This window comes from Podarcis melisellensis, assembly GCF_964234715.1.
Source record: "Podarcis melisellensis genome assembly, chromosome: 15".
Classification (NCBI taxonomy): Eukaryota; Metazoa; Chordata; class Lepidosauria; order Squamata; family Lacertidae; genus Podarcis; species Podarcis melisellensis.
The window spans coordinates 11894210-11909796 of NC_138532.1; the positions used below are offsets into that span (position 1 = coordinate 11894210).

Genomic DNA, 15587 nt, shown 5'->3' on the forward strand with positions numbered 1-15587 from the left:
CTACAAAGATCTACATTGGCTCCAGGTACATTTCCAAGCACAATTCAAAGTGTTGGTGCTGACCTTTCAAGCCCTAAACGGCCTCGGCCCAGTATACCTGAAGGAGCGTCTCCACCTTCATCATTCAGCCCGGACACTGAGGTCCAGCTCAGAGGACCTTGCGGTGGTTTCCTCCCTGAGAGAAGTGAGGTTACAGGGAACCAGGCAGAGGGCCTTCTCAGTGGTGGTGCTTGCCCTGTTGGACGCCCTCCCATCAGATGTCAAGGAAATAAACGACTACCTGAATTTTAGAAGGCATCTGAAGGCAGCCCTGTTTAGGGAAGTTTTTAATGTCTGGTGTTTTATCATGTTTTTAATATTCTGTTGGGAGCCACCCAGAGTGGCTGGGGAAACCCAGCCAGATGGGCGGGGTATAAATAATAATTTATTGTTATTATTATAGTCCCCAATGACACTAAAAGCTCATTTTCTTGTTGCTGTCAGATGAGCCTCACCAACTTGGGGGATGCCAGTGACTTAGCGAGGATAAAAGGCTTTAGGCAGACCCTTACGTACCCTGGACCTAAGCTGTTCAGGGCTTTGTAAATTAATTCATCCCTGTCAACCTGATCTCTCTCCGTGATCTTTTCCCATTAACTAATTTCCGAGCTAAATATTGTTGGGGCGTTTCCTGTTTCGCTCGAGCTGCGTTGCAACATGCTATGCATGTTAACAACGCCCTATCATTAACCACGGCGATAGAATCACCATCGGACTTTCCATACACTAGAAGATTCTTCTGTAAGATGCACCAAGGGGCTCCATTTCTAGGCAGGTGACACTGGTGGAACTTGAAAACATAATTGACATGGAGATGAGAAGAGTGCCCAGTTTCTTGTATGCTTAAGGTCCCTACCGCTCTCAGCTCTGCCCCGTTCAGGTTGGGCATACTGGATGCTGGGCAGCCCAGGTTGGCCGTTCCACTGGCTCCCCTCTTCATCAGGTGAGTGTAGATGTGCTGCCCCATATGGTACCACGGGCGTGGTGGCATATGGGGTGGTGTGCTGGGAAAAGGCCCCGTTGAATGTCCTCATGTCGTCGCTGGCAGGATCAATGGTGCTGTAGATGGGCCCATCAGACACCCCTGTTCCAAACTTCTCCGTCTGAGCAATGTAGTTGGAAATCCCAGCATCTGTGAACGAGGGAGACCCATTGTGACCTTGCGTAACCAAGCCTTCTGGTTCAGCCACAACAGATTCCATGGGCCTTAATTTGAATGACCTCTGTGATTTGTGGGCTTGGAGAACTACCACTAATCCAGGCTTGTGGGAACGGGGAAGGAGAACAAGGGATTGACGCCACTGCTGCCCCCCTCCCAATAAACCTTGGCTCCCCTCCCCTCCTGGCAAGGTCACAACCTGCAAAGCCTGCTTTCGTTGTCTCAACAACTTCCTATTTTGCGCAAACGTAAAGGCTAAGCCTCTCACTGGAGTCTGTCGGCCTTTTCAACCCGATAATGCTCAAATTCCGTATCTGCCAACCACAAATGTTTCTCTTGGGCTTGCCAGATCTAGGAATGGGTGAATTTGTCAATTTCAGTTTCAGCCTCAAGTTTCACATTTTTCCAAACTTACATTCCATTTGTGCCATATCCACATCAGCTTGTGGTTGTTTTTAAAGAACCCTGAATAAAAGCCCATATGCATTTTGGGGTGAATGTCCCCTGATATATACATGCATTTAGACTATTGTACCCATTTTTGCAAGCAATCCCCTCCCGCAATGTAGTTTTGCACATTATTTTCTCCAACAGATGCATCTTTATATTACTGTTCTTGCAATATTTACTAAATCTGTATACCACCCTTCACCGAAAGATCACACAAAACGCAGCACAAAAATACAAAATGAGAACACAAAATACACACTAAAACAAGAACAAAAGCTAACCAATAACCTCTCCCCACCCACAAACACATTGAAAAGGCCATAGAATATTCAGACCAAGGCCTGATTACTGAGAAATGGTTTTGCCTGTCCCCTACCGATATGCAATGAAAACACCAGGCAAGCTTTTGGGTTGCAGAAGTGTATCACTAAATTCAGAAGCCTGCAACATTTGGGAGGCTAGCTGTCTTTGCTTAGGATTTCTGGAAATGTGAACTAGAGGTAGGTTGGCATTCAAATCTGAACTGGATTTCCCCCACATCCCACGCCGACTCTGCACTGGGCTTCTTTCCTTGTGGAGATGATGGGGTGGTAAAAGGCTTACCGTTGTAATATCTCTCGGTGGCGTTGTGGTTTCCTGTGCAGCAGTTCGCCCCGGGATCCTTTGCCTTCCCGTTCCGCAGCAGGTTGGGGGCTGGCCACGAATCTGCCAGCCACGGATAGCTTGAGGCACTAGTGGCCATGGCTAGCATGCCAGGCCTACTGGAGGAGAGCCACGGAAACCAGGGTTATTTGGTTGTGTGAGTTACTAGGTGGTTTGGGTGAGGGCTAACATCTGATTCTCTCTCTCCCCACCCTCCACCGCCAAAGAGTATATCAAGTGTGTGAGCCATATTCTTTTAGATAATGCAAGTGTGGCCTAGTGGTTAGAGTGCTAGACTAGGAGCCAAGAGACCAGGGTTCAGATCCCCACTCAGCCATGAAGCCCACGGGGTCTCCCAGTCTAGCCTTCTTCACAGGGTTGCTGGAAGGAGAAAATAGGGAGAGAGAGGACCATGAATGTCACATTGAGCTTGCTGGAGGAAAGGTGGGATATGCATGGAATAATAATTATGAAGTGTATGTTGTGGCAGGTTGCATTCTAGAAGAGGTATCCTATATGTGCGGCATAAAAATTATTATTATTAGTGCTTACACTAATAAATACACAAAATCTATTATTGGAGTTGTGTCGGCTTAAGCTATTTTATTTTGTTGTAGTAGTTCTTCTGTTTGCTTGCCATACTTTATAGCTAAAGTAGAGAGTTGCTTTCTTTATGTTGTTCTTAATGTAGTCTTAACACAATAAAAAAATTCCTTCCAGTAGTCCTAATATGTAGTCTTAATATGGTTATCGAGTTCTGATGTTCAAACAGGTTTACTTATGCATTTCTGGGCATAAGTAATGGTGGTTATCAGGTTCTTACGTGTTGCTGCTTTGTCATGAATATTCAAAACTCCTTAAGGGATTTACTTACAGGTGTTTAGAGCAGGGTTGGGCAACCTGTGGCCCTCCAGATGTTGTGGGACTCCAACTCTCATCAGCCCCAGCCAGCCTGGCCAATAGTCACAGGTGGCAGGAGCTGGGAGTCCAGCGACATCTGCCATTAAGTCCCTTATCCCTGGTTTGGAGTGATGTTGAAGTTGTGTAATATTTGTAGTATGCAATTCTTTGCGTATCGGATTAATGCAGTTGCATTAAAAGGGGGAGATGGAGCTTCTGAGACGCTGATTCCCCCTTGCAGCTTTTGTCACTACTTGCAAAACTGCAGACTGGGAGCACCATTTAAGCTGACCTAGACCGTGCAGACAACATGCATGGAAACTACATGACCTCCCCCAAAGAATCCTGGGAACTGTAGTTTGTTAAGTCGGTGTTGTAACTGAGGAGAGGGGCTAGCTGTTGTTTTTTTTTTGCCCAGAGTGAAGGCTCCAGAGGGGTGCCATTGAGGCTCTCATCCTCTGTGTATGTACATAAATGCATGCTGGGGTGTGTGTGTGCCAAACTGGGTCTTTGACCCAGGTAAAATAAAGCTTAGTTTCACTCCTGGTTAAGGGTGGCAGGAAGTGTAGCTCATTGAGGGGCAATCTACAGGTACCACGATTCTTTGGGGGAATGCATGTGGTATGTGGCTAAAGTCAATCTGAACATTTAATGTTGTGGTTCTAGTTCATGCGATTCACCATATTTTTCGCTCCATAAGACATACCTGACCATAAGACACACCTAGTTTATAGAGGGGGAATGCAAGAAAAAGAAATTATTTAAAGGGAGCGCTGAGCAGAGCCTGTATGCATCCCAGGCTATGCTCAGCGCTTCCTTTCACGAACCACGTAAAGCGTGTGTGCGGTGCTTGCAGGCTTTTCCCCGAGGAGGGAGTAGGGCAGCCCGTCACTGAGCGATCCCTCTCGCTGTTCTGGCTTCTGGGATAGCTGCATGAAGCCTCCTCAGGGCAGCGGGATGAAGGCTCCCCCTGCCCTAAAGAGGCTTCACATGGCTAAGCCAGAAGCTAGAACAGCGAGAGGGACTGTTGCACAGTGATCCCTCTCACTGTTCTAGCTTCTGGGATAGCTGCGCAGCCTGCATTCGCTCCATAAGACGCACACACATTTCCCCTTACTTTTTAGGAGGGAAAAGGTGCGTCTTATAGAGCGAAAAATACGGTACGTAGCTCAGATCAACTGGGGATAGGGAGGCCCGTATGGCATGAACTTTGACCACCAAGGAGCTGGTATTAGGGAGATGGAGGGAGGGAATCATCAATGCTAAGTGGGGGTCTCTGAACTCACCTGCCACTGCCACGCGCCGGCCCATCCGCATGGGGGAAAGAGACTGAAAGAGAGGGGACCACACAAAGTCAAAGACGCTTCCGTGAAGAACGAAGGCAAGGGCTGGGTTGGCGGAACTGGTGGGGAGCAATGTAATGGGGGGGGCGAGGAAAAAAAGCCTTACCTGCTGGCGTGTATGCAAAGGAAGCTGCAAAGAGAAGGAAGCAGAAAGTGAGGTGGCTCAGGGCAAGTTGTGTTTGCGGCAGGCAGATGGGGGGGCAGGGAGCCTAAGGCAGATCAGGGGGTCGGCAGGTGGAGGATGTGCAGTTCGGTGGCAGAGCACATGCTTTGCATGCAGAATGTCAAGCACTCAAATCCCCAGCATCTCCGGTTATAAGGGATCTTGGGGAGCAGCTGAAGGGAAAGGCGTTCTCTGTCTGAGGTTCTGCAGAGCTGCTGCCAGCCAGAACGGAGGGCAGTGGGATAGATGGGCAAGGAGCCTGACCCTGAGCTGCAGCCTGGGCCTGGGCTCTGACCCCCCACCTTATGGGTCTACCGTGCGAACCAGTTCAAACTCTGGAGCCTGTTCCCTCTGAACCTGCCTACTACCCCCAAAAATCTAACTTCCCTCCATGCTGGGAAACCACATGCCTATGTTGGACCAGTAACAAGTCCTCAGGAAGTCCTCAGAGAGGGGGAGTTGGCAGTGCCAGGCTCTTCCCAGAGAGACCCGTCTGGTGCCAATGCAACACAACTCTATTTTCATCGCCAGGTTAAGATTTTCCTCTACTCCCAAACACTTGATGGTGTTGGATTGGCGGGTTCAGTATAAAATATTATTTGTAATTCAGTCACGTGCTGGTGTTTTAATAGAATGATGTGGTTTTTAATATAGTTTTGGCCATTTTTTGACCCTTCTCTATGCTTTAAAGTTGTAAATCGTCTAGACACCATTTTGTGATGCACAACACAGGGAATAATAGTAGTAGTAGTAGTAGTAGTAGTAGTAGTAGTAATAATAATACTAATACTAATAATAATAATGTATTATTACGGTCAAAGACCCGTTCAAGACAACACAGGGAAATGAAGAAACACAGCTCACATAACTCTGCAATTATATAGAACTTTCCCAAAGATAAAATGTAAAGATAAACGTTTATATTCCACCAAGGGTCCATTTCAAAATCACGCACAAGTCCAATACAGGATGTCTCAGCTGCAGAACGCACAGCTGTGTCTGCATCAGCCTTCATAGAATGAGCAGAGAGCCTTTTCAAGTTTATGGAGCTGATTTACCTCCTTGTGCATGTGTTTTGCCGTTTTATGATTCCAGTGTGGGCCGACTGGAGGAAGACATTTGAAACAGAGATTTGCATCCGGTGATCTTGTCGTCGGAATCTGCTTGGGATTTTCACACAGCTGGGGCACTGCGGTTTCAGTGATTGGGAGCTACCAAACTCCCGTTGATGTGGATAGGGGGTTTCCCCCCCTGGTCTGTGGATTATCTTTTAGCAACAAGTACCGTATTTTTCGCCCTATAGGGTGCACTGGCCCATAGGACACACCTCAATTTTTTTTGGGGGGGGGGGATGAATAAAAAAAAAATCCCCCCCCCCTGCCCCCAGAACAGGCTGCTATCCGCAAACCTTGTGAGCCCGCGGGAACTCCCCCGGGTGCGCAAGGCTTGCAGACACGTGCGCGAAGCACGGGGCATCCTCCGGAGGGCGCCCCGTGCTCCAGGCTTCTGCCCGCAAGCCTTGCGAGCCCGCGGGAACTCCCCCGGGCTCACTAGGCTTGCTGATAGCTTCCTGAAGCCTGGAGAGCGAGAGGGATCAGTGCGCACTGACCCCTCTCGCTCTCCAGGCTTCAGCGAAAGCCTGCATTCGCCCCATAGGACGCACACACATTTCCCCTTCATTTTTGGAGGGGGAAAAGTGCGTCCTATAGGGCAACAAATATGGTATATTTGTAGAAATTCTTTTCTCTTTATTGAATGAGCGGACATTTGGACGGAACTTTGGTTTTGAGACCTCCCATATTGCCCTTGTACATGATTTTGGTATTGCACACCTTATGTAAAAACTATATTTAAAGAAACGGAACACTTAGTGGAATATAAATGTCTTCTCCTTACATTTTGTCCTTGGAAAGTTCTATATAATTACATACAAAGTTATGTGAGCCGTGTTACTGTTTTGCATCAGGCTGCTAAGAAATTTAGTAATGATAAGTCTGAGCCAGAGGACTGACCGCCCCTTTAAGGTCTTCTGCTCCTCAAGGCTGAGCCTAGGAGGGGTGATCTGGACCTGGAGATGTTGTTGGTTCTTATAGATGCCTTGTGAGCATCTGGTCCAAGTCAAGACAGGACCTGGTATAAGGCAGTTCTTAGGCAGCCAACCCATATCCCCCGGGGGAGGAAGGCAGAATGCAGCCTTGCCCATCTCACCTGTGTAGTGACTCAGTTCCTTTCTCTTCTTTCTGCGACAGTAGATCCACACGCTGAAGCACATGAGGATGACCCAGCAGGCCCCGCCGATGCCGGCGATGAAGGCCGGCTGCTTCACCACGTCTGTGATCTGCTCCGCAAGGCTCACACTGTCCCCGTTGCTCACAGGCACCGTGTCCTGGTCCGGCAAGGGCTCTGCAGCACACGCAGCAGGCAAAAGCAACCACAGAAGACAGGAGATGAAAGTAGCTTGAGCTACGTAAGCTGTCCCCAAAAGCGGGAAACCAGGCATTGGCTCGTGTGACCGAACGCTCCTCTGTTACTAAAAGGCAAAACGTTCCCTATGCATAGAGAGTTAGCATGTCAAAGAAGAACCCCCATCCCTGACTTGCTAGTTTTCTACAAGCAATGAGATGTTTTGTGTAGATTGGCACCAGCCTACCTAATAGCAAATTTTGTAACAACAAAAAATAAAACAAATACTTTTACATTCAAAAATTTGTCCCTCTTCTTATTTCTTTTGGTTTTCGCCTACCTAGTAGCAAATTGTCACAACTTTGCTTCCCCCCCCCCCAATACTTTTTATTGCTTTTTTGTGACAACAAAAAATAAAACAAATACTCTTACATTCAAAAATTTGTCCCTGCGCCTTATTGCGCCTGGACTTCCTTCCATCCCTTCAACGGTTTTCATGTCTCAAATCTTTTCTTACAGTTTCTTATTTACACTCCATCCACATCACAAGATTTACATTAATCCTGCTACAGTTTTTGAATTCTTACAATTACTCCATATATATTCAACAAATTTAAGTCCTTTTCGAACTTTGCTTCTAAGTTGTCACAACTTTGTAGGGTTTGGTGGTTAGGCATTGGAAAATGTGTTGTGTGTTGGAGGGGAGGTTGTGGCCATCACCTACCCCTCCCCTTGAAAGGTATTCCATTAAAGGAATCCAGTGGTCATGGTTCCTGTCCGAAGCCCAGCTGGTGGCTAGGGCCATGGCACGACCCTCCGGTGACTCTAGGGGAGAGCTTCCAGTTGATTTGCATCAACAGGCTCCCCCTACAGGATATTAACCCTTGTGTGACTTCCTGCAGGGCAGGCAGGAGTCAAGTATAGTCGGTTCAGATCCAGTGCCTATGCCAATACTGCTCACATTCTGTAGCCAATAAAGTTGTGGCCATTTTTAGTCCATTAACCTAAAATACTGATGTTCATGTGCCTTATTTCATCATAAAGCAGGGGATGGGACCTTGACCCACAACTACAACATCCAGAGATCCTCCTGTTTCTTTCTACTTCCTTTGCATTGCCTTCCCCCATTATCTTGCTCCCATATGAATGCCAGTTAGAAGTAAGTTCTTCTCTATTCCTTCTCAGGAGGGATGGGTGCTGTCAGGGAGAGGCAAACGGGAAAAGATGAAAGGACAGAAACCAGCAGTTATAGAGAGCCTAAAGAGATTATCAGCAGCCTGTCGTCTGACAGTGGGTCTGACATAGAGGGGGAGGAGGATGAGCCTGGAACAAGTCATTCTGTACACAGAGGAAGTCAGGGGAGGAGTTTCCGCAGACTTGCATGCTGGGTACGGAAAAGGAAGAAGAAAGATTAGAGGCGGCAACTGCGCAACAACGGGACGGACGCTAATTGAAACGCTGGAGATGTACGTTTGAACTTTGTCAAATAAATCAAATAGTTTGGAACTGGCTGGGAGCCTGGAGTCTTATCTATGCCAGCTGGACAGCATTAAGCCTCTGACAGGTGCATCTGCCAATTCAGGTTAATAATAATAATAATAATAATAATAATAATAATAATAATAATAATAATAATACTTTTGGCATCCATTTTTGAAACTGCCACGGGTGAGCCTTGGATGGGAAGAATCAATGTTCTCCAACATCAGTTCCATAAATTGGGTACCACAACTAGGAAGTCCTCCGTTATGGTGGCACCACAGATCTGGAAGGAATATGTTTCTGCAGTTGACTTCAGTGAATGGGCATGGACACGCTGGAAGAGCATTATTATCTTATTATCTCATTTCGACATTTGGGAAGGAGCCTTAAGTACTCACTGATCTGTATGGTCACTGGGGCGCTCCTCACTCCAATGCCTGCGCTGGTGACTGCTGCCACCTCTGTGCGGTAGATCATCCCTGGCACCAGGCCCAGTACGACTGTCGAGTGCACTGTGCCATCCACTGTCTTATTGATGTGGTAACGAGACTCGTTTCCCAGGCACCAAACCTGCCATGGGAGGAGAAGAACTGTTATGGTAAAAAGTTAAGGTAAAGGACCCCTGGATGGTTAAGTCCAGTCAAAGGGGACTATGGGGTTGCGGCACTCATCTCGGTTTCAGGCTGAGGTAGCCGGCATTTGTCCACAGACAGCTTTCTGGGTCATGTGGCCAGCAGAACTAAACCGCTTCTGGTGCAACAGAACACTGTGACGGAAACCAGAGCACACGGAAATGCCATTGACCTTCCCGCCGCAGTGGTACCTATTTATCTACTTGCACTGGTGTGCTTTCGAACTCCTAGGTTGGCAGGAGCTGGGAGCTCACCCTGTCAAGCCCAAGAGGCTCGGTGGTTTAGACCACAGTGCCACCTGCATCCTGAACTGTAATGACCAATAGCTGAAGGGACACACTGTAGCAAATCTATTGCCTTTTAAACCGGGGTGTGTGTGTTTTGTTGTGTTTGCTTGTTACTATGATAGTATTTTTTGTGCTTTTATATTGTAAACCACCCTAGGGCCCTCGGTACAGAAATTTAATAAACAAACAAATAAAAAATAAAAAAGTCCCATGGCTGTTTCCCAGCACCCACTGCAGCTCTTTGCTGTGGCTAGACTTGCCAGCTCCAAATCCTTCAGACCAACCTTCTAATCTCTGGGGCTAATCTTAAATTTCAGAGGTTCCCCAAGGATATTCTGAGAATGGCAGCCTTACCCTGTAATCCTGGATGATCCCATTTTGTTCTCCGGGTGGAGGTGGTTCCCAGGATATGCTGATGCTGGTGCTGTTGCTGGTCCCCACTGTGACTACAGTTACCGCCTGAGGAGGAGCACTGGGGGCTGGGCGAGACAGGATAAAATGAGTTTATTGCTCAGAGGAAGGGCTACGTGGCATCTGGCGGCTGCCAACTCTGAGTTCTGGAATTCTGCAAAGCCATGCCAGGGCATGCTGAGTTACAGGCAAGGCAAGGAAAAGCCACTAGGCATTTGCCCTACAAAGCTTAACTTTCAGAACACTACGCATGGAAACAGATTTTTATAGGCACCTAGGAAGCTGCCTTATATCATGTCAGACCCTCTGTTCCAGGAGAGACCAAAGCAGAGGGGAGGGGCAGAACTGTGTAACTGGCTTTATTGGCACATTCACCATCACACCATCACCATCCTGGAACTGAAGCCACTGCTGGGAAACTAGGTCCTTGGTCCCATCCCCTGCTGGCAGATCCTGAATGGATGCATTTAGCTCAGTCTTGTTTACCTAGAGATGCCAGGGTTGGAGCCTTGCATGCAGAAAGCAGGTGAGCTGAACTACAGACAGTCCTTGAGGCAGGAGTGGGGAACCTCCAGACTCCTGCTGGCTCCATCCAGCATGGCCAATGGTCAAGGATGATGGGGGGCTGTGGACCGGCAACGCCTACAGAGTTACAGATCTCCAACCCTTTACTTAAGGAGAAACCCCTTAGAGTATAATACTAATATTGGGAGTGCCCAACAGAGCAGGCATATAAACAATGGCTCTGCTTAGTCTACAGAAGTCAGGCCCATTAGCATGGAGAAGAGAAGTCAATACAGTCACACCTCGGGTTACAGACGCTTCAGCTTGCGTTTTTTCGGGTTGCAGACCGCCGAAACCCGGAAGTGCTGGAATGGGTTACTTCCGGGTTTTGGCGGCCGCGCATGCGCAGAATCGCTAAATTGCACTTTGCGCATAAGTGCCGAATCGCATTTGGAAATCGCATTTTGGAAATGGTCCATGAACAAAAAGTTAGTTTTTGGGGGGAGGCTGAACTGGAGCCTTGAGGCTCACACTTCCCTGCCTTTCCACATCTACCTTCTTCCGGGGTGCGCACCAGCAGCACCTCGCTGTCCATGCCCTGGAACTCATCAAAATATGGGCGGATTTTGACCTCGTACTCCTGGCCTTTGCGCAGCTCGACTAAGACGGTGCTGCGTTCAGCAGGGGATTTCACATCCTGCACGAGCCAGGCACTGTTTTTGGGCCGGTACATCACTCGGTAGCCTTGGATGAACTGAGCCTGGCGGTCCACCTGGAAGAAGACAAAGCGTTAGCCGCTTGCGCATGGTGTCCATTTCCAGAAAAGGCCACAGCAAAATGGGTCCAGCTTCTTGCCTGCTGAAGCTCCCATTTATTCTCTCTGCTTCCAAACCTCTTCCTGCTGGTTCTGCTGCCCTTCCCCAAACTTTTTTCTGCTCCCTCCCTCTTCTTGCTTGCTTCTGCCCCTGTATTATGTCTATTCCCAGCAACTATTATAATATCTCTTTTGCACCAACCTTGTACTCTCCCGTTTCTCTAAAACCTTTATACATCACCCTAAGCCCTTTAATGCAACAACCTGACCTCTAGCGACTAGGGCTGGCTATACTGAGAAGCAGAATGAAGATGTTGCTTTCAGGCTTCAGAAGGACAGTTTTCTTTTGCTCTGGTCTTCCCTTCACTGGAAAAGGAACCCTTCATGCCAAAGGATGGACAGGGTGCTATTGTGACTTTCAGCAAAGGTCAGCAAAGTTATTCACATAAGAAAGACCCCTTTGGATCCAGCCACAAACCTATGTAGCACAGTGCCCTCTTCTCCTCAGTGGTCAGTCAGATGCCCCTGGGCAAGAGTCATCTCTTGTTATTGTTCCCCTAGCAACTGATATTCAGAGCTACACAGCCTCTGGATCTGAATTTAACATCCAGCCTTTGTGACTGGTAACCATTGTCTAATCCCCATTGAAAGCCACCACCTCTGCCTAACCCATTCACAAAGTTGCCCTTTGCTTACACAGGTTGTGCCATTTCAAGGAAGGATCAGTGATGCTGCCGGTACTCACAGTCCAGGTCACTTGAATGGTGGTGGAGGTGAGGACAACAGGATCCTGGAGCTGCACCACAACTTCGCCAAGCTCCTTTTGCACCTGCCGGTGATCCACCCCTTGCCTGGTAGGACTTACATCTGCCAAAGCATATAGGAAGTGAGTCCAAGGCAGTCCATGGCACAACGTTTCATCTGTATTGAGGAATGTGGTCTTGGCAAGGGTTTGGGGACTTGCTATACTCTCAGAAAACCCCATACCGCTTTGTTGTTAAGTGCAACCTGATGGCTAGGTGATAAACAAAACCCACCACATGGAGTGTGGCTGTCTTGTAACCCCATTGCATGCTGCCTTAATTTCTATGTGAGAAAGGTGGCATGTGGACTGATAAAGAGAGCCATAGACCAGGCATAGGCAAACTTGGCCATCCAGATGTTTTGGGACGACAACTCCCATCATTCCTAGCTAACAGGGCCAGTGGTCAGGGATAAGGGGAACTGTAGTCTCAAAACATCTGAAGGGCTGAGTTTGCCCATGCCTGCCATAGACCAAGGCTGCATTCCTAACTGTGTTTACTCAGATGTAAGTTCCATTCAGTTCAATGGGGTTTGTTCCCAGGTAAGTGCTAGATTGCAGCCTCAAGCGGGAAGTGAGCTAGTTGGGAAGTGTGGGACACAGTTTGGGAACCCCAGATCTATAGGGATCTATCTTCAGGGTTTCAGGCAGCGCTCTCTTTCCCAGCCCTACCTGAAGATGCTAGTGATTGAACCTGAGCCCTTCTGCAAGCAAAGCAGATGTTCTATCCCTGAGCTCTATCCCTTCCCTGTTTGCAGAGGGGATGCCTCTGTAAACAGAGACTGATGAGTGGTCTAATGTTTTCCTAAATGTCCCTACTGTAGAACGATGTGAGATGCAAATGCCAAGTTGTTCCTATTGCCACTCCAGCAGGTCAGCACCTGGGAATCTCACCTTGCGTACGAACCGGCTCTGAGACGGGGCTGGGGTCGCTGAGCCCATAGGCATTGACAGCACGTATGAGGAAGAGGTAAATGGTGTTGGGGTTCAAGCCGCTGACCGTGTGCTTCTCCATTTTCACGTTGTCTGCGACTGTCTGCCAGGTGCTGCCGGAAGACTGACTGCAACAGAACAGAGTTGCAAAAGGAAGAAGGGGAGTCCCCAAGGGCAATGGCTCAGTTTTGACTCCTGTACTACCTGGGAAGGGGGAGCCCAGAAAGGGGGAATTCTTTTAAGTCTAAGGCCCCATCCCCTTATGGGTCATTTTCTGAGTGGCAATGATGGGCACAGGATCATAAGCAATCAGGTACACAGAAAGCAATGCACATTTTTGCCTTTGCATAGAAGGCTAGTTTCTACATATGGGGACACTGGCCTTAGCAGCAGTACATGGGAAACCGATCTAGGGGGTCTTAGTAGACCACAAGCTTAACATGAGTCAACAGTAGCAGGGACACAGCAGGGGATGTGGCCTCTAAGCCATTGTGAGCCCTGGCTCTTTTTTGTATCCTTAAATACTGAATTGCAGGGAAGGAAGAGGGTGCAGCGAGCGCTGTCAAAAGGACTGTCCAGAGTTTTCAAAATCTGGAATTCAATGGGGCCCGGGCTAATGGGGTACTGGCTCAACTTTGGAAGTAAACAGGAATTCGGCCCTAAGCCAAATCTATTCATGCGGAAATATATTTAAAAATCTCCCCTTTGAACCCTTCTGTGCTGCTTCCAGGATGTAAAGTTCCTGTGACCCATAATTGATGTTTGTGTGTGTTTGAGTGTGTGTATGTGCGAGAGAGAGAGAGAGAGAGAGAGAGAGAGAGAGAGAGAGAGAGAGAGAGAGAGAGATAGCAATGTGCCCTCATTGCAAGACTAGGGTCTGTGTCCAGCAAGGGACTAAGACACAATAATGCAATGATATGTTCTACAGTAGCTGCCTGATGTGGTTGCCCAAACAAGTATTTCTGTCCCACACTCCATTCCACCAAATTGGGCAGGAGTGAATGAATGAATGTGGTGGTGATGGTGATGATGATGATAAACCAACGCTGAGTATTATCTGCCCAATCCTGATGGGGATGCAATTTCCCCCCATTCCTGCTTTTCAGATCAATAATTTGATGAGCAGATGGAACAATAACACCCACCGACCTCAGATGATCTACCTGGATCAGCTGGGAGAGGGAGAGCTGTGCACATGTGACCTGAGTGTTTTGTGGTCACAGTCACATTTAGCCACATCTTTTGCTAGCATGCACCCCCCCCAAGGGTTGGCAAAGGGCGAGTGTGTCCCTCAGGGCAAAAGAAGGGTGGCCACCCCTGTTCTACAGAAATATCCAAGTCTTTGCATAGACTTGAGACATGCTTGCCAGCACCTTGCCCTTTAAGTAGGTCCCAATCCCCACTGCCAAGCACTAACCAGGCAATGGCCCCTGAGCAGGCCGTATCTGGACACCACCTGGAGGATCCACCTGGGCTAGAAAGAGCAGAGGAAGCTGCCATATACTGAGTCAGGCTATTGGTCTATCTTGCTCAGTACTGCCTACACTGGCTGGCAGCAGCTCTCCAGGGTTCCAGGCAGAGACTCACTCCCAGCCCTTCCTGGAGGTGCTGGGGATTGAACTTGGGAACATCTGCATGCAAGGCAGATGTTCCACCACTGAGCATGGAGATGGGTTGGGGCTCACACATTCATTCTGCAGGGCCTCTGCCTGAATGAAGGATGTGGAAACCGGGAGGTTATTAAAAGCCCCCGAGAGGGGAAAGTGGGACGGTGGAAGCCCAGCAGATTGGCTGAGCTTCCACACAAGGCAGGGTAGCTCACCCTTACTCCGTTGCCATCTCCAGACTCTCTGCCTAAACTTCACTGGCTGGTGTCAAGGAGGGAATAGCTGCATTCTAGGTCCCCACTGCCCCCTTTCTCCTCAGGGAGACATATGAGCCCTAGACTTGAGCCTGCCAAAGCCAGCCGCATGAAAGGCAGGCACCCTAGGAGAGGAGGACGGTACTTACTCTTGAGAGTAATCTGGGGCATGGGTGCATGCAGGCCTGAGAATAAATAATTTTTTATTTATACCCCGTCCTTCCTGGTTCAGAAAACTGGGCTCAGGGCGGCTAACAACAAATTTAAAACACTTAAATGATGCAACAAAAAACAGCATAAAATACAGTATAAAACGTGAATAACAATAAATTCAGAATTCAAAAATCAATTTAGGGGGGAAATCCATCCAATAAACATTAGATGATCACCAGGGCTAGCTGGCTAAATTAGTCCTATTTGGGCCAGCGAGGAGACCAGGGGAGAATTAGCTGTGGGATCCCAGAGCGGGTAATCTTCATAAAAAGGGGAGGTGGAGGAAAGGAAGGGGAATAAAAGATCAGGCTAAGTTCAGATTGAAAGCCTGGTGGTATAGCTCTGTCTTACAGGCCCTGCGGAAGGAAGTTAAATCCTGCAGGGCCCTGGTCTCATGGGACAGAGCATTCCACCAGGTCGGAGCTGTCAGAGCCACCCGTTTGGTCCCAGCTCACAAGAGACCCAACTCCGATCCGGTTTATTTACAGAAAGTCTTTATTGAAGATCATGGTTGCGTTTACATTCCATCTTTGTGACTCTACGTCTGTA

The 15587-nt window shown here is 48.3% G+C and overlaps 1 protein-coding gene across 6 annotated transcripts in view; it reads right to left on the minus strand.

Moving 5' to 3' along the window:
* The window catches only part of ROBO3 (roundabout guidance receptor 3), a 338729-nt gene that overhangs the window by 8304 nt on the left and 314838 nt on the right, over nucleotides 1–15587 (minus strand). For 4 of the 6 annotated variants that reach the window (XM_081890836.1, XM_081890832.1, XM_081890837.1 and 1 more), the window contains exons 13-21: nucleotides 12926–13092; nucleotides 11975–12096; nucleotides 10971–11187; nucleotides 9855–9979; nucleotides 8980–9151; nucleotides 6905–7099; nucleotides 4477–4519; nucleotides 2252–2409; nucleotides 896–1171 (exon numbers count right to left, since the gene is read on the minus strand). In XM_081890836.1, coding sequence (XP_081746962.1) covers nucleotides 896–1171; nucleotides 2252–2409; nucleotides 4477–4519; nucleotides 6905–7099; nucleotides 8980–9151; nucleotides 9855–9979; nucleotides 10971–11187; nucleotides 11975–12096; nucleotides 12926–13092 — 1475 coding nt within the window. The remainder of the gene's footprint in view (nucleotides 1–895; nucleotides 1172–2251; nucleotides 2410–4476; nucleotides 4520–6904; nucleotides 7100–8979; nucleotides 9152–9854; nucleotides 9980–10970; nucleotides 11188–11974; nucleotides 12097–12925; nucleotides 13093–15587) is intronic. The other 2 variants (XM_081890834.1, XM_081890833.1) reach the window with 1 other exon arrangement.